Source organism: Panthera pardus, unplaced genomic scaffold (assembly GCF_024362965.1).
Source record: "Panthera pardus isolate Hobbes unplaced genomic scaffold, ASM2436296v1 HiC_scaffold_16, whole genome shotgun sequence".
Taxonomy (NCBI): Eukaryota; Metazoa; Chordata; class Mammalia; order Carnivora; family Felidae; genus Panthera; species Panthera pardus.
Genome location: NW_026526721.1, coordinates 64,687,307 through 64,710,224, shown reverse-complemented (window position 1 = coordinate 64,710,224; position 22,918 = coordinate 64,687,307). Strand labels below are relative to the sequence as shown.

At 38.0% G+C, this 22,918-nt stretch overlaps 1 protein-coding gene across 4 annotated transcripts; it reads right to left on the bottom strand.

The window, feature by feature from the left end:
- Nucleotides 1-3,009: 3,009 nt before the first annotated feature.
- On the bottom strand, nt 3,010-19,771 carry TEX55 (testis expressed 55). 4 transcript variants are annotated; one of them, XM_053903383.1, is made up of 4 exons: nt 18,193-19,771; nt 17,466-17,612; nt 15,625-15,687; nt 3,010-3,918 (listed from the first exon to the last, which is right to left on the bottom strand). In XM_053903383.1, the coding sequence occupies exons 1-4, from the start codon at nt 19,393-19,395 to the stop codon at nt 3,868-3,870; spliced, it is 1,464 nt and encodes a 487-aa protein (XP_053759358.1). In that variant the 5' UTR covers nt 19,396-19,771; the 3' UTR covers nt 3,010-3,867. The 4 variants fall into 4 exon arrangements, with proteins under 4 accessions (XP_053759358.1, XP_019303984.2, XP_019303985.2 ...); XM_019448439.2 differs by having other exon boundaries at nt 17,466-17,630; nt 18,193-19,770; XM_019448440.2 differs by having other exon boundaries at nt 15,625-15,684; nt 17,466-17,630; nt 18,193-19,770.
- Nucleotides 19,772-22,918: the final 3,147 nt, after the last annotated feature.

Below are 22,918 nucleotides of genomic sequence, written 5' to 3'. Positions count from 1 at the left end.
AGGTCATGAAAATGACTGCTTTGATGATAATTACAAAAACAGTAACGATTTCTATGGTTCATAAAACTCACACATCCATAGTTGTATTCATCATCCCTGTTGCCTAATCCCAATGAATGGTTCAAACCAAAAATGGAGACTGTCCCATCTCCCTCTCTATGAACACCCACATTGTGTCACTTCCTATTACTTTGACTTTCTGTCTATGCCTTAAATCTATCCATTCTCTCCCTCTCCATTCCAACCCTTGTTTAGGCAACCATCATCTTTCACCAACTATGATAATATTTTCCTAATAAATGTGCTCCTCTCACCTATCAGTCCCCACTCTGCAGTGAGAGGGAACTGCACAACATGCACATGAGATGCATGTTGATCATTCCACTCTTGTATTTAAAAACCTTTTGGTAGTTTTCCATTGAGCTTAAAATAAAGCCCAAATTCATGACCAAGGCTCTGTATCAGCTACCCCTGTCTACATCTCTGGCCTCATCTTACAACACTCTCACTCTTGACTCCTGCTACAGTTTTCTCTTGGGTCCCTGAATGGGACAGGGAAACTTCTTCCTGGTAGCCTTCTGCTCCAAAAGAGATCAAGTCCCTCTGCTACATGCTCTTGCAGCCCTCAGGGTATCATCTCTGTAGGCATATATATATATATATATATATATATATATATGCCTACAGAGATTATATATATATATATATATATATATATATATATATAGTTTATTGTCAAATTTGTTTCCATACAATACCCAGTGCTCATCCCAACAGCTGCTCTCCTCAATGTCCACCACCCACTTTCCCCTCTTCCCACCCCCATCAGCCTTCAGTTTGTTCTCAATATTTAAGAGTCTCTTATGGTTTGCCTCCTTCCCTCTCTGTAACTTCCCCCCCCTTCCCCTCCCCCATGGTCTTCTGTTAAGTTTCTCAGGATCCACATATGAGTGAAAACATATGGTATCTGTCTTTTTCTGCCTGACTTACTTCACTTAGCAGAATACCCTCCAGTTCCATCCATTTTGCTACAAATGGCCAGATTTCATTCTTTCTCATTGCCAAGTAGTATTCCATTGTATATATAAACCACATCTTCTTTATCCATTCATCAGTTGATGGACATTTAAGTCTCTTTCCATAATTTGGCTATTGTTGAAAGTGCTGCTATAAACATTGGGGTACAAGTGCCCCTATGTATCAGCACTCCTATATCCCTTGGGTAAATTCCTAGCAGTGCTATTGTTGGGTCATAAGGTAGATGTATTTTTAATTTTTTTAAGGAACCTCCACACTGTTTTCCAGAGTGGCTGCACCAGTTTGCATTCCACCAACAGTGCAAGAGGGTTCACTTTTCTCCACATCCTCTTCAGCATCTACAGTCTCCTGATGTGTTCATTTTAGCGACTCTGACCAGTGTGAGGTGGTATCTCAGTGTGGTTTTGATTTGTATTTCCCTAATGAGGAGTGACGTTGAGCATCTTTTCATGTGGCTGTTGGCCATCTGGATGTCTTCTTTAAAAGTGTCTATTCATGTCTTCTGCCTATTTCTTCACTGGATTATTTGTTTTTCAGGTGTGGAGTTTGGTGAGCTCTTTATAGATTTTGGATACTAGCCCTTTGTCCGATATGTCATTCACAAATATCTTTTCCCATTCCGTCGGTTGCCTTTTAGTTTTGTTGTTTCCTTTGCAGTGCAGAAGCTTTTTATCTTCATGAGGTCCCAATAGCTAATTTTGGTTTTAATTCCCTTTCCTTTGGAGATGTGTCGAGTAAGAAATTGCTGCGGCTGACGTCAGAAGGTTTTTTCCTGCTTTCTTCTCTAGGGTTTGGATGGTTTCCTGTCTCACATTCAGGTCCTTCATCCATTTTGATTTTATTTTTGTGAATGGTGTAAGAAAGTGGTCTAGTTTCATTCTTATGCATGTTGCTGTCCAGTTCTCCCAGCACCATTTGTTAAAGAGACTTTTTTCCATTGGATATTCTTTCCTGTTTTGTCAAAGATTAGTTGGCCTTACATTTGTGGGTCCAATTCTGGAGTCTCTAGTCTATTCCACTGATCTGTGCTGACACTGAAACTTTTATTCCCCATTACATTTTTATTCCACATGGCCAGCCATGTCTTCTGTCAGTTTTACTCTTGGAAAGGCCTTCTCTAAGGCTCTACTTCCCCTCCTAGCCAACAGATCTTTCCACCTATATTCTCACCTCTGGTGTTTACTCTGGGCCTGGGACTACTTCTTAGCACTTAGGGACTAAGAACTGAACATACTTCCAGTTAATTTGTTTCCTACACTAGACAGCTCTTTTAGTAGAGAGCCTGAGTCACTGAAAGTGAGGCTTAATCTCCCTTTTTCTTCTTTCTCTTTTCTGTCAAATGTGTTCAGACAGGACCATGGGACCATACATACCAAGCTCATCCCCTCTGGTCCACTGCCTCACTGCAAAAGGTCAAAATGACACTTGTGAAACATATCACAGAGAAAGCTAACGCAAAGTGCTGGATGGCTGGGATGGTCTGGTCTGAAGTGTTCCGCTTTGAGAAATACATCAAAGCTGTCTGGTATTCAGGCTGAAAACCAGTGAACTAAATTTAATACTTAATTTCAGAAGTTAATGATAACATCCAACTTTTCGATCACTAATGATATTGTTGGCCCTTCCATCTCTGGGTTATTTTGTTCAACCAACTGATTAATTATAGTCTTAGTCACATCACTCAAACTTTCCCCACAGGTTATCCAGCTTTCACCTGGTTTTGCTAGCCCACAATCAACAGACAGATTCCTTATCTGAGTGGAGAACATTTGTGGAGTCTGAGCACATGCACGTTTTATGGACAACTAAAGGAGCTAAATAAAACTCTGAAGTTATTAGGAGATTTTTTAAAAAGTATAATTATTAGAAATGACATTCAGGTATTAAAAAAAAAGTAGGATTTGTGCTTTATTGTTCAAACAGAAACTTAATCCATTGTAATGCAACCACATAATTACACCGAGTCAGCAGTTAAACAGTATAAAGAATCAATTCTTTAATGTTGAAATAGAAATTAAACAACAGGTTCAGCTTACAAAAATAGTAGTAGATGATCATCTCAGTTATGAATGCTGGGCAGGTCCTCTCATACCAGACTATATTAAGGCCTTTTGCATTTAAATACCAGTTCTACTGGTTACACATTCCATGCAATGTGGATACTCTTCAGGGGATAAAGGTAATGAGGAAGTGTGATTCTGCCTCTCCCATAGGTATGCACATAGTAGTATAACATGTTTGAATTTTGCTGTAGGTTAAAAATCAGAAGAGAGGTATCCCTAGGATTAGATTAAATCACATCCACTAATGGCAGAAAGTAACAGGCGGGGTCAAATAGGAAAATAGTAAAAATATGTTGGAGGTATTAAGAAACAAGAAAAAAGAGATTACAACAATCACCTTCCATGAAGAGAGAAAAAAAGTGCTGCTAAAAATTATTTTCCACACATTTTCTGATTGAAAATTTTATACACAGTTTGGAGACATGATAGATTTGTATGCTTTATGAGAACTACATATAAATTGCTAATATTCTTTTTTTGATCTTCTTTGGGATTTGTGAACTTGTTATTATGCAGTGCTTTAGAGGAATGAGTATTGAAATATCAATGCATGGATAAGTATTACATGTATATATTTTGCATGATTAGCCTGAGGTATGTGTAACTTATGTGAATTTTTGAAGTGGACAGCTTATAGATTTTACTTAAAAATTAAGGACATATTTAGGCAGAATCACTACCAATGACCATTCAAGAATCATTTTTCAGAGTGAGAAACAGAACATAGTGTTGATACTGAGGGTTGTAAACAATGTTGAGGAGAAATTCATTCTTTGTAGGTTTCACATTTGTCTCTGTTTTCTATCATTTCCTGTACCTGAGGAGAATGAAAAAGAATTTTTTTCTACTTGCAATTTTGGACAACTTGGAATTACTGTTATCTTGTGATGTTAAAATACATAGAAATTTAAACTACAAAAGTCCTTCTACTGACCAAGACAAATAATTTAGACTTTGATAAATCAAGAATACCTGTTGCAATTTCTAGGGGAAATAATAAAATATTAAAAATTATTATGACAGTGACTCTATTCTGTTTGATACTGTAATTATAGGTACATATCATATACATTTGCCAAAACCTATAGAATTCACAACACAAAGAGAGAATCCTAACATAAACCACGGACATCAGTTAATAATAATGTATCAGTATTGGCTCATCACTATAAGAAGTGTAGCACACTAATTCAAGGTATCAATAATAGGGGAAATTAGAGGTAGAAAATCGGGAAAGGAGAAGGGAGTAAATGAGAACTCAATGTACTTTCTTAATTTTTTTTCTAATGTTTATCTATTATTGAGAGACAGAGAGAGACAATGCATGAGCAGGGGAGAGGCAGAGAGAGGAGGAGACAGAGAATCCGAAGCAGGCTCCAGGCTCTGAGCCGTCAGCACAGAGCCCAGCGCGGGGCTCAGACTCACAAACTGCAAGATCATGACCTGAGCCGAAGTCAGATGCTCAACCGACAGAGCCACCCAGGCACCCCAAGAACTCACTGTACTTTCTGATCATTTTTTCTGCAAACCTAAAAACTGCTCTAAAAATATAAAGTCTATTAATTTTTTGAAATCATCCTAATGGGAAACAAAAAAAATTAAGAGTGTATAACTTCTAAACTAATAGAAAAAATGGAGTGATAAAAGAAGGCAAAAGTAGAGGAAAAGAAATAGAACAGGTAGAACTAATAGACAGCATATGGTTGGACAATAGATGTAAATCCACATGTATCTTTAATAACATCAAATATATATTAGCTAAATTAAAAGCTTGTCAGATTTAAATAATGATAAAAATTTAAAAAGCATCTAAAACTTAAGGACAGTCAGTTAAAAGTAATAAGGATGGAAAAATCCATGTCATTTAAACATTGACTATGAGCCAAGAAGTCAAAGTTCATTATATCTTTTAATGAAAAGTAGTTCAATTTACTGGAAAGATATACGAATTCTAATTCATATGTATCTCATAACATAATCTTAAGTACATACAAATAGCATAAATTAACAGAACTATAGGAGACAGGCAAATCGACAGTCATATTGGAAGACATGAACAACATATTTAGCAAACTTGGTCAAATAGATATATTTAAAACACTTCCTAATAATTTCAGAATAAGTTTTTTTCAATTCTAAGTAATTCATTAATAGTTAAACATATGTTGCATCATAAAGCCAATCAATACATTTCAAATATTTGAAATCTTGTTTTATGAGTGAAGTGCAATTGGCTTAGAAGTCATTAATCAAAGGGAAATTAGAAAATCCAATATTTAATAATTTATATAAATAATGTCTCTAACCCCATGAGTTGAACAAGAAACATAATGAAAATTAGAAACTATTTTGAAGTAAGTGAAAATACCATGTAGTTAAACTTATGTGATAAAACCTTAAATGCATATGTTTTATACAAAAAAGTAAGATCTGCTTCCTATATGCAAGAGTAAGCACTCAAAAAATGAATCCTGCAGGGGCAACTAGTGGCTCAGTCAGTTAAGCACCCGACTCTTGATTTCAGCTCAGTTCACGGTCTCACACTTCATGAGATCGAGCCCTGTGTCGGGCTCTGAGCTCACAGCATGGAGCCTGCTTGTGATTCTCTCTCTTCTAGTCTCTGCTCCTCCCCCACTCATACTCTCTGTCACTCTTTCAAAATAAATAAACTTAAAAAAATGAATCCTGCAAATAACAGCTATGTACTATGAATTAAAATCAGTTAATGTGATACACCACATTCACAACATAAAGGATAAAAATCAGATGATTATGTTAATAGATCCAGAAAAGGCATTTGACAAAATTTAGCACCCTCTCATGACAAAAACTCTTAACAAAGCAGGAATAGAAGGAAGTTACCTCAACATAATAAAGGCCATCTATGAAAGGCCCATAGCCAACATCATACTTAGTGGTGATAAAATCTTTTCCTCTAAGATCAGGAGCAAGGCAAAAATACCCACTCTTACCACTTGAACATAGTACTGGAAGTCATAGTCTGAGCAATTAGGCAAGACAAAGAAATAAAAGGCAACCAAATCAAAAAGGAAGAAATCATCTTTTCCACTTAAAATGGGTTGTATATTCTAGGTTTTCTGTAAGTAGAATTATTTTATTTTATTTCTAAGTGTTTATTTTGAGAGAGCACATATGAGTGAGTTGGGGGGGTGCAGTAGAGAGAGTGGGAGAGAGAGAGAGAATCCCAAGCAGGCTCAGCACTGTCAGTGCAGAACCCAACATGAGGTTGGTTCTCACAAACCATATGATCATGACCTGAGCTAATATCAAGAGTTGGACACTTAACCAACTGAACCACCCAGGCATCCATGTAAGTAGAATAATTTTAGATTGTAGTCTGACTGTTATGAATACTATGTTGTGTAGACTGAATTCCACCATATTCTTCTGATAAATGTTGAAGTAGAAAAAAAGAATTCTAAAATTCTTATAGAACCACCAAAGACCTTGAATAGCCAAATTAAGCTGGAGAAAAAAGAACAAAGATGGAGGCATCACACTTCTTTATTCCAAAATATATTACAAAGCTATAGTAATCAAAACAATATGGTATAGTATAAACACAGATATATAGGTCAGTAGAAAACAGAATAGAGATCCCAGAAATAAATCCATACATATACAGTCAACTGATCTTCAACAGGGTGCCAAAGATACACAAGAGGGAAAGGAACCTTTTTGCAACAAATGTTGCTGGGAAAACAGGAAAGAATGAAATTGGATCCTTAATAAAAATCATCAAAATGGGTTAAAGACTAACACATAAGATCTGAAACTGTAAGATTCCTAGAAAATAACATAGAGGGAAAGCTTCATGACATTGGTCTTGGCAATTATTTCATGGATATGACACCCAAAGCACATGCAACAAAATTAAATAGGTGGGACTACACCAAATTAAAATTCTTCCACATAGTAAAAGAAACAATCAATCTCCCACCTACAGAATGGGAGAAAATATTTGCAAACCATATAGGGAGTTTATTTCCCAAATATATATTGTAATTCCTACCATTCAATAGTAAAACAAAAAACAAAAACCCTAATAACCTACTTTAAAAATGGACCAAGGACTTCAGTGGACATCTCTGCAAAGAAGACATACAAATGACCAACAGGTATATGAAAAAATGCTCAATGTCACTAATCATCAGGGAAATGCAAATCAACAACCACCATGAGACATTATTGCACACTAGTTGGGATAACTATTACCAAAACAACAAAGACAATAAATGTGGAGAAATTGGAGCCTTTCCTGCTATTGGTGGAATGCAAAAATTGTGTAGCCACTATGGAAAACAGTATGGAGATTCCTCAAAAAATTAAAAATAGAAATACCACTTCTGGGATTGCTCTATTTATCCAACAGAATTGAAATCAGGATCTTGAAGAGATATGATCATTGGAGCACTGTTTTCATAATAGCCAAGACGTGTAAATAATATAAATGTCAATCAACAGATAAATGAATAAAGACAATGTGGTACATACATGTAATAAAATTCTAGTCAGTCTCAAAAAAGAAGAAAATTCTGCAATATGTGACAACATGGATGAATGAGGACATTATGCTAATTAAAATAACCCACTCACAGAAAGACAAATACTGCATCATTCCACTACATGAGGTATCTAAAGTGCAAAGTCATAGAATCAAAGAGTGGAATGATGGTTGTCAGGAGCTTGGGGCAGGGGAAAATGGGGAGTTACTAATTAGTGGGCATAAAGTTTCAGTTAAGCAAGAGGAATAAACTGTAGAGATTTCCTATACAAAATTATACCTATGGTCAACAATAATGTGTGGTACACTTAATAATTTGTTAAGAGGGTAGATCTCAGGTTAAAAGTCATTACCACAATAAAATTTTATTTTTTTTTTGGAAAATAAATGGAAAAGACAATCAACAGATGCCAACTCCAAGATGATCCAATGTTGAGGTTATCAGATAAGTGTTTTTAAAGCACCTATTATAACTGTGTTCAGTTAAGTAAAGTCAAACATACTGGAAATCAAAGAAAATATAAAATATCACAGAAAATAAATACAAAATAAAGAAAACTGAAAAGATATTTTAGAACTGAAAAATAAAAAATTCACTGGATGGGCTTAAGAGCAGAATATAGATGACAGAAGAGCCAGTGAACTTGAAAATGGAGCCAAGGAGTTATTTGATCTGGAGAGCAAGAAAAGTTAAAAGAAATGAGCAGAATTTAGGGATCTGTGGGATAATATTAAAAGGTCTAATATAAGGTTAATTTGAGTATCAAAAAGAGAAGAGGAAAATAGAGTATGGGGCAGGAAAATACCTGCCTGAGCCAACTTCCAAAACTTGGTGAAAGGTGTAAATTTATAAGATTTAAGCAGCTCAGGGGTGCCTGGGTGGCTCCGTCAGTTAAGCATCCAACTCTTCGTTTCAGCTCAGGTCATAGTCTTGTGATTCATGAATTCAAGCCCCACATCGGGCTCTGCACTGGTAATGTGGAGCCTGCTTGGGATTCTCTGTCTCCTTCTCTCCCTGTCTCTCCCTGGCTTGTGCTGTCTCTCACTTTCTCTCTCTCTCTCTCTCTCAATAAATAAATTTAAAAACACCTTAAAAAAAAGATTCAAGCAGCTCAGCTAACTCCCAGAATTATGAATTCCAATGAACATCATGATAAAACCTCTGGAAACTAAAGAAAATGACAAGATTGTGAAGGCAGCCAGAGAAAAATGGGACACTATATACAGGAGAACAACAATTTGGATGACTGTGGATTTCTCCTCTGAAACTATGAAGGCCAGAAAGTGATGAAACTACATTTTTAAGAGCTGGACAAGTCAATTCAGAATTCTATATCCAGCAAAAATGTTCTACAAGAATGTGTGATAGATTTTCAGATAAAGGAAAACCAAGAGTGTTCTCTGCCAGCAGCAAGCAAAAGAGGCTGAAAGAAGTTTTTCAGGTTGAAATGAAATAATTTCAGAGAGAAACATGGAAATTCACAAATGAATGAAAAACATTAGAAATAGCAATTATCTGGATAAATGTAAAAGATTACTTTTTTTCTCCCTCTCTCTATGTGTATACATATATACACACATATATATGTATGTGTATGTGTGTGTGTGTGTATATATATATGTATATGTATACATATACATATATATACGTGTATATATATATATATATACATATACATATATACATATACGTATGTGTGTATATATGTATATACATGTATATATATACATATACATATATATATGTATATATATATATATATATATATATATGTATATATATATCTGTATATATATATACAGTGAAACGTTAGGGATATATATTGTAATTCCTAGAGTGATCATTAAAAAATAATAGGAGGTATAGCTAAAGCCAATACATAAATTAAAGTAGAATACTAAATTTATTCAAATAATCCAAGAGAAGGCAATAAAAGAGGAACAGAAGAATAAGACATAAAAAGAAAACAAATAAAATGAGAGCTCTAAATTCAACCATATTGATAATTAGGTTAAACACTGATGGTTTAAACCAGGAGGTGGCAAACTTTTTCTGAAAAGAGCTGAATAATACACATTTTAGCATTGCAGTACACAAAATATCTGTTGCTGCTGCTGAATTCACCTCCCCCTTCCCCTTCTTTCATTTACTTCTCTTCTCTTTTTCTTCTCCCCCTCTTCTCCTCCTTCTTCAACTACTTTATTTAAAAAAAATTAAAAAAAATTTTTTTAATGTTTATTTTTGAGAGAGAGAGAGAGAGAATGAGTGGGGGAGGGGCAGAGAGAGAGGGAGACACAGAATCTGAAGCAGGCTCCAGGCTCTGAGCTGTCAGCACAGAGCCTGACACGGGGCTTGAACTCACAAACCGTGAGATCGTGACCTGAGCCGAAGTCGGACGCTCAACCAACTGAGCCACCCAGGCGACCCATTTAAAAATATTTTTTTAACATTTATTCATTTTTGAGAGACAGAGAGAGACAGACTGTGAGCAGGGGAGGGGCAGACAGAGAGAGGGAGACACAGAATCCAAAGCAGGCTCTAGGCTCTGAGCTGTCAGCACAGAGCCCAACGTGGGACTCAAACTCACGAATGGAGAGACCATGACCTGAGGTGAAGTTGGACGCTTAACCAACTGAGCCACCCAGACGCCCCAATTTAACCACTTTAAAAGGGCAAATTCTTTCGTAGCTTTTGGGCCATTTAAAAACAGGTAGCCCACAGTTTGCCTACCTTTGTTCTAAATGGTTCAGTTAAAAAGTAGAGATTATCATAAAAGATAAGAAAGACCCAACTATGTGGTACTTACAAGAGACACATTTTAAATATAAAGCATTGTTAGGTTGCAAGTAAATGGATGAAAAAATATATACCAAGTAAACTGTAAGGCTGGGCTGGCTATATTAATATGAGGGGAAATAAACTTCAATAAATAAAACTTCAAGGCAAAGAATATAACCAAGGAGAAAGATAGACATTTCATAACGATAAAAGAGTCAGTTAATCAGAAAGACAGAATAATCATAAATGCATGTACCTTACAGTTTTCAGAAAATTTCCTGGCCTTAGTGTGTAGGAAAAGAGAACCCAACAGGAACCCTGCAGACCCTTGAGTTGAGATGATGGAGCTGAAATCCTAGGGAAATCAAGACAGTTATGGTCACAGGGCAGAGTGCCAGAGAGGAGAGAATGGTACAGAAAGAACTCTGGAAATCTGTAGAAGGTCCCCTTCCAGTAATCCCTTGCATATAGATCAGTGCATGTATATGAGAAAACTACCAGAGGCCATGGAAAGAACCAACCCAGGAATAGTGCCTATTACCACCAGTCAAACTAGAAAACCTCATGATTCATGGGGCATTGGGTGAAATACTCAAAAGGGTCTTGTCTCAGTAGTGGGGACTAATTAGCCCTAAACTGAAAACTGATCTGCTCCACTCTAAAAAAAAATCTTAAAAGCAAAATCTGAAAAGATCAAGCTTTTTCCAAGTTAATTAGCTAGGCCCCAAAATAAAGTCCAAGAACATTTACAGGAAAACAACAACAAAAATCCAGCACCCAGAAAGGCAAAATTCATAATTATCTTACACCAATCAAAAATTACCAGGCATATACCTACAACTAATACAATATCATGTGTCAATTATATCTCAATAAAAAAATTGCTAGGCATATAAAGAAGCAGGAAAATAAAAACAGTTATCATAACTGCATTCTCTGTTTAAAAAGTAAAGTAGAGGGGTGCCTAGGTGGCTCAGTCAGTTGAGTGTCCAAATTTGGCTCAGGTCATGATCTCACGGCTTGTGAGTTTGAGCCCTGCATCAGGCTCTGTGTTGACGGTTTAGAGCATGGAGTCTGCTTCAGATTCTGTGTCTATCTCTCTGCCCTTCCCCCTTATGCTCTTTCTCTGTCTTTCTCTCTCAAAATAAATAAACATTAAAAAAAAAAAAAAGTAAAGTAGAGATGTCAACACTCTACAAAAGATACCAACTAAACTCCTAGGGATGAAACTACAAAACTTATAATGTATGTAGTGAAAAATACACTGGCATTTTATTATTAATGGTACTTTAGACACTGCAGAAGATTAGTAAACCTGAAGACACAGTGATAGAAAGTATCTAAAATGATACAAAGGGAAAAATTTTTTAATAAACAGAGAATGAACTTCAAGTGGCCCATTATATGTATAATTGGAGTTCCTAGAGGAGGAGGCAGGGACAGAAAAATGTTTGAAGAAATAGTGGCTGAAAATTTTCCAAATAGAATGAGTCCACAATTCGTAAAAGTTCAAAGGACCACAGTACAAGATACATGAAGAAAACTGCAACAATTCACTTTAAATGAGAATATAAACTGATCAGAGTACTTTGGTGAACCTTTTGGCAGCCATCTTTTAAAGCTGAACTTATGTCAATACCCTAGGACTTAGTAGTCCCATTTCTAGGTATGAACCCAGTAGAAATGAATGTACATGTGCACCAAGAAATAAGTACACAAATGTTCACTGCAGCATTGTTCATCACAACCAAAACTCTAACTCAGAATAGAAACTACAGAAATGAGGGGTGCCTGGGTGGCTCAGTCGGTTAAGTGGCTGACTTCGGCTCAGGTCATGATCTCGCGGTCTGTGAGTTTGATCCCCACGTCGGGCTCTGTGCTGATAGCTCAGAGCCTGGAGCCTGCTTCTGTTTCTGTGTCTCCCTCTCTCTCTGCCCCTCCCCCATTTGCGCTCTGTCTCTCTCTGCCTTTCAAAACTGAATAAATGTTTAAAAAAATTTTATTTATTTATTTATTTATTTTTTGAGACAGAGAGAGACAGAGCATGAACAGGGGAGGGTCAACGAGAGGGAGACACAGAATCTGAAACAGGCTCCAGGCTCTGAGCTGTCAGCACAGAGCCCGACGCGGGGCTTGAACTCACGGACCGCGGGATCATGACCTGAGCCGAAGTCGGCCGCTTAACCGACTGAGCCACCCAGGCGCCCCTAAAAAATTTTTTTAAAAAAAGAAACTACAGAAATGAAAAGGAATGAATATGCATAAGATGAATGAATCTCATAAACATACTGTTGATCAAAAGAAGCCAGCCACCAAATAGTACATAATATTTAATTTCATTTACACAAAAATCTAAAAAAGCCAAACTAATCTAGAAGTCAGAATAGTGGTTATTTTATAGAAGAGAAAGGGTAGTGATTAGACTCAGGTGCCACGTGGGATTCTGAGGAGCTGGTAACGTTCTATCTCTCGACTTGACTGGTGGTTTCATGGGTTTAGCCAATTAGTGATAATTAGTCAAGATGTACAGTTTTTATCTGTGTAATTTTCTGCACATATGCTTGAAAAGTTTTTTAAATGAAAATAGATATAGTTTACTACATTACCAAAGTAAGGGAGAAAAATCACGCAGTCATCACAATAGATATAGAAAAATAATTTGACAAAACTTAATGATTCGTGATGAAAAACTCTCAGAAAACAGACTAGATGAGAACTTCCTTAATATGATTAATAGTATCTATAAAACGGAGCAAACAGCATACTTAATAGTTAAAAAGGGAAAACTTTTTTAAAACAAGATCAAGAGCAAGCAAGGTGAACCACTGTACCTACTTCAATTCAATACTGATTCTACTGGAGATCCCTAACTAGTGTACTATATCAGTCAGTGTCCCGACAGGAAATAGATGGCACATTCAAAATAGAAGAATTAGGGGCGCCTGGGTGCCTCAGTCAGTTGAGCATCTGACTTCGGCCCAGGTCTTGATCTCATGGCTTGTGAATTTGAGCCCTGCGTCGGGCTCTGTGCTGACAGCTCAGCCTGGAGCTTGCTTCAGATTCTGTGTCTCCCTCCCTCTCTGCTCCTCCCCTGCTCACGCTGTCTCGCTCTCTCTCTCTCTCTCAAAAAGGTAAATAAACATTGAAAAAAAAAGAAGAATTCAATGAAGATTCATCCAGAAAGGGTTTATTTAAAAGAATTAGGCATAGGGGAGTCACAGGAGATAACACAATAATCCAAAACTAGTAAAAGTGGAGCTAACCTCTTAACCTCGAAGGTCAGAAGAGAGGACATTACTGGAATTCAGAAACAAAGAATCATATAAAAAGATGCCTTGAGAGGAGCAGTGACCTCCAGACAACTCAAGACAGATCATAAGGGAAAAGGCCAGGGAAATAAACCTGATTTCACCTTCTTTCCTGCTTCCAATCTTCCTCTAGGTTTCCCATTGGGTTAACCCAGCCGGAAGTCAGAAGGAATGAGAGCCTGTTGATCTAGTCCATATGGATTAGCTACTTTGTACAACAGAAAAGAGAAAAAGGTAGATCTGAAGGGATAAAGAGAAGATACATAATACATGCAGTAAGACAAGGAGGGAAAAAGGATAAAGATTGGAAAGATCAAATAAAACTGTCACTATTTGTAAATGATATGACTGTATATGGAAACACCCAAAGTATCTACAAATACATGTTTAGAATTAATAAGTTGAGTTTAGAAAGGTTGCTGGATATAAGATCAACAACAACAAAAAAATTGGCTGTATACCTATATGCCAGGAATTAGAACACGAAATTTTTAAAAAATTCTATTTCCAATAACATCAAAATTATAAAATACCTACAAATAAGTCTATCAAAAATATATAAAACCTTTGTGCAAAGAATAAATATACTGAGACAAATTAAAGACATAAATAAATGGAGAGGATAAAGGACTGGAAACACTCATCATGTCAAGCTATTCCTTCTTCCCCAATTGATCTACAGATTCAATGAAACCCTAGTAAAAATCCCCCCAGTGTGTGCTTCTGATTGTGTATGTGTGTATGACTTGACAAATAATTGTAAATATTGATATAGGAATGGACAGGCCTAAGAATATCCAAGATATTTTTAAAGAAAAATAAGATATGAGGACTTGTTCTGACAGATATTATGACTTATTTTAAGGCATATGAATTAAGACAGTCTTGTATGGAGCAAGGATAGACAAATATACCATCAGAATCAAATAAAAAGCAGTATGGGACATATGGTCTTTTACATAAAAGGTGCTGGGTCAACTGGATGTCTGCTTAGAACAGAAAATGAAACTTGACCCCTCCTCACAGCCTACACAAAATCAATCCCAAATTGACTGGAGATCAATGTCAAAGACAAAATAAACAAAATTTAACTCCTCCAGCCTGCCAAAGAAATTCCACAAACTTCTGAGATAATATAGGGGGCTACGGTCAGGAGTTTGGACTAAGGAGACACTTCTAAAATAGGACAGCAGAAGTGATAATCATAAATTTAAAAGGTTGTTAAGGTTGACTATATCAAAATTAAGAATTTCTGTTTATCAAAGGATACCTTTAGGAGATAAAAAGGGAAGGCATAAAGTGGGAGAAGAAACATGCAACAAACACAACAAAGGTTTATGATTTTCTAGAATACATATAAAACTGTTTTAAATGAGTAAGAAAAAGACAAAAAATGCCATAGAAAAAGAAGTTATTTCCAAATGGCCAATAGACAAATGACAAGGTATGCAACCGCCTTAGTAATCAGAAAAAGCAGATCAAAGTTGCAGTGATTACTATTTACCCATCAAAACAGCTAATGCTAAAAAGACATTAGCATTCAACGCTTTAAAAGTGCTCCCTTCATGGGGTACCTGGGTGGCTCAGTTGGTTGAGCATCTGACTTCAGCTCAGGTCATGATCTCACAGTTTGTGGGTTCAAGCCCTGCATCAGGCTCTGTGCTGACTGCTTGCTCACGGCTTGGAGCCTGCTTCAGATTCTGTGTCTCCTTGTCTCTCTGCCCCTCCCCCACTCACGCTTTGTCTCACTCTGTTTCTCAAAAATAAATAAATGTAAAAAAAAATTTTTTAAGTGCTCCCTTCATGATAATCTAGTGAGTTGTACATGTCTTGTTTTGTACATGTGTATGTGTGCTATCTTTATTGTAATAAATAGAATTAAAACATTGTTCTTTTTCTCCTGTTCCATACCTGGTACAGCATAAAACTCAGGGGGTCCTCTGGCTTTTCATAGACTAAGTTTTCAGTGATCTGCTGAGAAAGAGCATGAGGCATGGCATTATGGTTCTGAACTAAAGTAATGTGGTTAGGTTATATGTGAAGAAATCTCATGCACTGACCTAGTGTGCACCATAGCCTTTTAAAGAAATTCATGTATCTCTACAAAGTGACAAATTACTTTCTTACTAGTCATAAAATCAGGCAAATTATGGTAAAATTTAGAGGAATAAAAATTTAGCAATAATAGCAATGGATACTTTTCTAGTTCCAAGATCAAACAGGTACTGAGACAGTTTTGGACAAAGTTTTTGTTTTGAGAATTCTGATTTTGCTAGACTGAGAAATTAGTGAATTAATCCCTTTATTTAAAAGAAAAGCCTTTTGAATAAATTAAAAACACTATATATCTTTACATAGAAACTTCCCTGTGAGCCATCTGATTCTAAAAAGGTGAAAAAGATATTTAGTGTTTGTAATGATAAATGAGAAAACATATACAAAACTTCAGAAATTCACTTCCATACTTTGTTGTTGTTTAATAACCCAAAACATCAGAATAAAGTATAAGCAGAATTCTCATTTGCAGGGAAAAACAGTGGGGCAAGTTCCAGGTATAAAATAGTTAACATCCGTTAAATGCACCATGCCAATTATGTATTTCATATATGTTTCTATTGAGCACATATTTGATAACTAATTTTTCTTACAATAACGTTGCATTCGCAAGTATTATTTTTCCTTGGCAGATGAAGAAAATTATAGAATAATTTGAATTGTACTTTCTTCAACAGCTTTCCTCCTTCAGTTTAATAATTAGTAGTTCTTTGATTAAAGCCAGAAAACCCAGCCATTAGCACTCTCCCACAAAAGGACATTTTAAGAAAGAAAAGGCAGAGAGCAGGGTTAATGAAGTAAAATCACTCATCTCTGTTTTATATGGGGAAATTGAGATTCACTGTTTATTAATTTTCTCCAAATCACAAAGATGAGAAGTGGCAAAGTTAGGTTGAAGCTTTGGGCTAACAGATTGCATAATTTGTGCTCTTGCTTCCATACCCTACTTCTTTAAACTTAAGTTTCTCCAGTAAAGTGGATTTTTTTTTTTCTAGTTTAAATGTTTTCATTTGAGATGGGCCAGTCTTACTTTCCACCTTTCTAACCACAAAGTTACTACACGTGCACATTTTAATATACACACATGTGCCTCGTTGGTTAATAATATTAACATAAAAATAAGTATGTCAGGCAAACAAAAACAAAAACCCACCAAAACCCAAAAATGTTATAAATGTGATAATCTCTTATAATTCTATATTGGCCATGGAAATGTCATAGTTTAAAAGAGGCTCCAGCCCCATCTCTGGAGGTCAAAGAATTAAAAGCAACTTTTCACTACTTCTTTTCCCCCCTAAAGAATGCAGGTTTTTAGATGGTCACAGGTTGGCATCTTTTGAAAGTATTACATACCTGGCTGAAAAAGCTTTTTTTCTCTCAAATGCCAATATTTTGTCCTTCCTTCCCAGTCTGACTCAAACTTTAACCCTTGGCCATGTTTTTCCATATCAACTAACCTGCCTGATCTCTAATCCCTCTAAAGGGCTTTACATCATGGTAAGTAGCATTCTTTGGTGTTTATCATTTACTACTTTTGGTTGAATACATCTTAGTGCATTTGCTGACTTCTCAATGAGATTATATCCCTTTTATAAACAAAGGCCATTCTTGTACCTCTAAAATCCAGGTCCAAGTTTGTTTTTTACATTGTAATTACTATAAAACTCGCTCTTAAAGAAAGGGATTGAGAGATTTACCTGGAATATTTGCAGAATGTGGTGTTTCTCCATGTATCGTAGTGCAACTTGATAAGGATCTTCGTATACGATAGGAGGGAATTGTCTCCTAGAAGTCTGACTGTATCCAAGAGGCCTCTTTCCTTCTTGGTATTCTGGAATATCATCCTGCAATAGAAATATACCCTCCACCCCCACCCCCAGAGAGTCTTTAATAAATGGAAAAGCCCCAGGAAGCTTTGTTGTTATTGTTGCTGTTTATCTTTGGAATCTGGTGTTGATGGAACCTGGACACCAGGAATTGGAGATAAGATACATTATGATGACAAACCTGGCTGATTCTCCTGACAATATAATGCACCTCAAGTCCCAGGAACTACCTAAGGTATCTCCAATCTACTTCAAATACTTTTCCCTTCACAAGGACCTCCAATTGACTCCAAATTCCTTTTCTTTGGTAGAAGCCCAGAGAAGGGAAATGACTTAGCGCCCCACAGTAAGCAGCAGAACCAAGACTCATGAATCCTGGTTCACTGATCCTTCCTGAATGGCCTTCCAGTAGCAGAAGACGCAACCCATCTATTTCCCACCCTTCTCCTGCCCTTCCTGAATAAACCATGATGTGTAGGTTATTCCTCATCTTTGATCCAACATGCACCCTCTTCCTGTCCTGCCCCCATACCACCACACTAGGCCCCTGGCTTGGCCTCCAATTTCCCAGGTGGTATCAAATGCCCCTTTAACCTACAGGCTTGGTTTCTATGGCTTTAGTTTTTTCTTGACCGATGGTATAGTCCAGCTTGGATGAGATACAGGGAAATCTCTGGGAATAGGCTTGGTCTTTTGCTTGGAAGTTACTGGTGCATCTGGTATTAAATGAGTCAAATGCTTGCAGACCGGTTACACTTCCTGTGTCAGTTTCAGTTGAAACTGGGGAACTGTCCTGGTCTATTCCTCTGGCCTCAAATTTGCAGGGTTCTACTCTGAATTCAGCTTCTTTGGACTCCTTATTGTCACCAGATTGCGTAAATATTCTGTCATCATACTGGCCAGGTGCTCCATAGTCAGCCAGATAGTCTTCTCTGGGGTAATTCTCTTCATCCATTAAGTGGTCAACCTTGTAATAGTCACTGGAGTCAGTCTTGTCCACTGTAAGGTGATCAGCGTTATTTTCAGCCTGGTCAGCAGTTTGCTGTTCAGCTAGTTCAATAGCTTCCTCGCATACCTCGTGGTGAGTCTTTATAGACGTTCTGGAGTCAACCTGGTTAGACGGTATATAGCCAATTGGTTCAGAAGTTCTTCGTTTAACCAGGCCACACAATCTGCTGTCAATCTGTTCAGAAGTTCTTCGCTCAGCTTGGCTGGACATTCTGTGGTCAATCTGTCCAGAGGCTCTTGGTTCAGATGAGACAGACAATCTATGGTCAATCTGTTCAGAAGTTCTTTGGTCAGATTGGTTAGACACCCTACTGTCAATCTGCTCAGAAGAACTTCCTTCAGTCTGGTTGGACATTCTGCGGTCAATCTGTCCATCAGCTCTTCCTTCAGCCTGGCTGGACCTTCTGTGTTCAATCTGTAGGGAAGTTCTTTGTTCACGCAGAAGAGACATCTGGCTGTCATGATGGGCTTGGCCAGATGTCTTCTCATACATTCTTTGGTCATCCTGATCAAATGCACCACCCTGAGCAACATCAGCACGGTTGTATGTTCTGAGATCAGCCTGGTCAGATGTTTGGCCACCAGTGGGTTCATATACTTTATGGTCAGTCTGTCCAGACACTCTTTGGACAGCCTGCTCAGCCCTTCTGTGATCATTCTGGTCATCTACCTCTTCTTCATGCTGGTTCTGCCAGTTGTCTTCCTGGTTGTCTGTCCTGCTGTCATCTGGGGACTTGGCTGTGCTTTCAGGTCCCAAGGACTCCGGAGGAGCCTCTTTGAGAGGTTCTTCCATCTTCTGCCCTGCTGGTCTAGGTTGCCAGACGCTGTGGGTCTGGCCGAGCTGGTCGCCTAGGTGACCTTCAGGGGCGCGCACGTCGCTGCTCGAGGGCTTTGTTTGGCCTCGGCGCGCAGGCTCTTCCGGGTGCGCGGGCGCCGCCCCTGCCCGGGTCTGGGCTGCCTCGGGCCGCTGGTGCCGAGTCCGCTGACTCGCCTGCGGACACGAGCGCCGGGCGGACGCCTTCTCCTGAGAAGAGGTGATAACCACACGTGGCAGTCGCCACCGCCCAGCGGCTAAGCTCGGGGCTCTGAATCGGTGCCCCAGAGTGGTACCCGCAGCGTTCTAGTGGAGGTTCCCGGCGGGTGCGTGAAACCTGACCGCCCAGGTACCGCCCCTCTAGTCGCGGGCGACGTGTTAGCGGAGGAAGCGGCGGCCGATCGCGTGGGGGCAGCATACTCCCGGTTGCCGCCCAATCAGATCCACGCTTGGTCGGAAGACCCTGGTCTTTTCGCAGGTGCTCCTGTAGGGTGTAAGTGCACTGTGCTAGCGAATGGTTCTGCTGAATGCTCTTCGGCTTTAGGCTCTCGTCGGCGTTGTAGTGACGAGGCCAAACGTTGTGTTTTTTCCTATTAAATTCTTAAAACCATTTTTTAATCCTGCCTGTACCAACAGTGCCCGTACCGTTTTCAGTGTACCAGGAAAGAGTTTTGCCCTTCTAACACCCGTGTTGGCAAAGTCAGATGGGTCTTTCCTCACAATACGCGTGTAGAGAGGAGAGGTTTGCTCTCTTCCCCACCTTCCCCACCACGCACCTCTGGGCGTTCATTGCTGCAGGATCATCCTCTTCTTTGTTTCCAGGGACAGATGAGCAGCTGTTTTCCTCCCCTTTGGGAAGAGCTGTCTTGGCCGTGGAAACTTGGGGCTGTGAAAGCCCCAAGGTATGGTTTTTTGTTTATTTGTTTTGCGGAATTAGACATACATGGCTGGAGGTCTAAAGGGAAGAGAGGAGATCCAGTGAGAAATGGGTTCTAAAATCACCCCCATTTAACTGACTTATAGCAGAAGGGATTAGGGCCCAGAGTTCCAGAAAGAAAGGGAGTAAGAAAGGGGAGAGGGGATAGGAGGAGCAATACTTAACAAGTGGGGAATTTGCACCTGGTGGTGATGGCCGGTGGGGTCTGGGTTTTGAGATCTGGCCCGTCCTTTTTTTTTTTTTTTTTTTTTTTTAATTTTTTTTTTAACATTTATTTATTTTTGAGACAGAGCATGAACAGGGGAGGGGCAGAGGGAGAGGGAGACACAGAATCGGAAGCAGGCTCCAGGCTCTGAGCCATCAGCCCAGAGCCCAACGCGGGGCTGGAACGCACGGACTGCGAGATCAGTGACCTGAGTTGAAGATGGACGCTTAACCGACTGAGCCACCCAGGCGCCCCTGGCCCGTCCTTTTTGAAATAAGTGTTAAGAATCCACTCCAGGCCAGCATGCCCTCTACTTTCAGGAGTAGGACAGTATAGAGGTGGTAGGTGATGAGACATTTGTCTGACTCTTCAAAGCCTGAAATCACTGAGGCAGACCAACCATTGGTAGTATAATACCAGATATGCCGTTAGTATGAGTTTAATTGCATTCAGTAATTAGAGATATGCTTAAAATCTAAATGCAAATAATTGTGATCAAGATATGAAAGGGAGAATGGGTACCATTGATGCCACACTTAGGAGTAAAAAGAAGAATCTAGGTAAACTGAAGTAATATCATTTATGTAACAGTATCTAGAACATAGTAGGTGCTCGAGATGTGTTTGTTGAGTGTAAATATATGAAGGATCTACCTCATTTATTTACTTAAAAGTGTGTGGAGTGGGGCACCTGGGTGGCCCAGTTGGCTAAGCCTTGGACTTCTGCTCAGGTCACAGCTCATGAGTTTGAGCCTGGCATTGGGTTCTCTGCTGTCAGAGCAGAGCCCCTTCCCTTCCTGTTCCTGTCTCCTCTCTGTCTGCCCCTCCCCAGCTTGTGCTTTCTCTCTGTCTCAAAAATAAAAATATTTAAAAAAATGTGTGGAGCAAGTAGACTTTGCATTTGTAGTAAAATAGGTGATAGGCTATGGTTTACAATTTCAAAGGGGTATTGGTTTTGTAGATGTGTTTTTCTATTTATAACAAATTTAATCACTGTAGAAAAGTAAGAAAAACAAGCATAAAGAAAAAAATTGAATTCCTCAAACACCCAAAGGATAACCTTTAACATTTTAATGTATATCTTTGTAGAATTTCCCCATGCAAATCTATATATCTAATAGCTGTAGTTATGTGTATATTTTACAAAATGGAATCAAACTGTGCAACTGTTATATAAAGCGCATTTTCATTTAATACTGTGGTATAAATGTTCTTCCTTGTCAATAAATGTAATCTAAATTAAAGAACACTGGCTTTTGGAGTCAGACCAAGTTTGTTCTAATTCTGTATCTGTCATTCACTAGATTGTTGAGCTTGGGCAAATCTCATTATTTCTCTGAACCTCAATTTTCTCATCTTCAGATGAAAATGGGAATAGTGTAATAGCTCTCAGAGTTCTTGTGACAACTAAATGAGATAATGTATGTAATTAGTTCATATGTGCCTCATAAAGAGTAGCTATTTTAAAATTTATATGTCATCTATTCTATGAATTTATTTTGTTGCTTTTAACAGTGCTGCCTTGACCATCATTATACAGACATTTTACAAGCTTGTCATGTTTTTTTCCTTAAGATGAATTTTTAGTTGTGGAATTGCTTGGCTAAGGAAATGTGCTCATTCTGGTCTTTGGAAAGTACTATATTTTAAAATGTCCTTCAGAAAAATTGAGCCATTCTATGACTCCACCAGTAATATATGGGAGTGCTATTTCTCTATACCAATGCCAATTCTGTATATATTTTTATTTTTGCCCATCTGATAAGTGAAAAATGGTATCTTGTTTAATCTGTATTCTTTTCATATGTTTAATGGCTATTTGTTTTTGTTTTTGGTAAATGTCCTAGTCATGCCCTTGTCTTTTCCTTATTGATTTGTGAGAACTTCCTGTATATTAAAATTTTAATTCTTTATTATATAAATTGCAAATAAAGTTTCCTGTCTTGTTTGCCATCTAGAAGTTTGATATATTTTTTTTTTATTTTTATGGAGTAAAATTCATTTTTCTCTTTGTAGTTTTTACCTTTGGGTCATGCTTACAAAGACCTTCCCTGTCTCTCAAGATAACATAAATGTTCCCCACCTGTATTTTCTTTTAGTACTTTTCAGTGTGTGTGTATTCTTTTTTACTTCCATAGAGTTAAGTGTACAAAACTTAAGTGTGAAGCTTGATGAATTTTTTTTAATGTTTATTTTTGAGAGACAGAGACAGAGCACAAGCAGGGGAGTGAAAGAAAGAGAGGGAGACACAGAATCCGAAGCAGGCTCCAGGCTCTGAGCTGTCAGCACAGAGCTGGATGTGGGGCTCAAACTCATGAACCGGGAGATTGTGACTTGAGCTGAGGTCAGACACTCAACTGA

What these genes read in the sequence shown, in the direction of transcription:
- TEX55 (XM_019448439.2), bottom strand. Translation starts at nt 19,395, where the DNA reads ATGGAAGAACCTCTCAAAGAGGCTCCTCCGGAGTCCTTGGGACCTGAA. An exon ending in ACATTCTGCAAATATTCCAG is followed by an intron (nt 15,688 to 17,465) that starts GTAAATCTCTCA and finishes GCTCTTTCTCAG; the next exon opens with CAGATCACTGAAAACTTAGT. An exon ending in TGAGTTTTATGCTGTACCAG is followed by an intron (nt 3,919 to 15,624) that starts GTATGGAACAGG and finishes CATTCTCCTCAG; the next exon opens with GTACAGGAAATGATAGAAAA.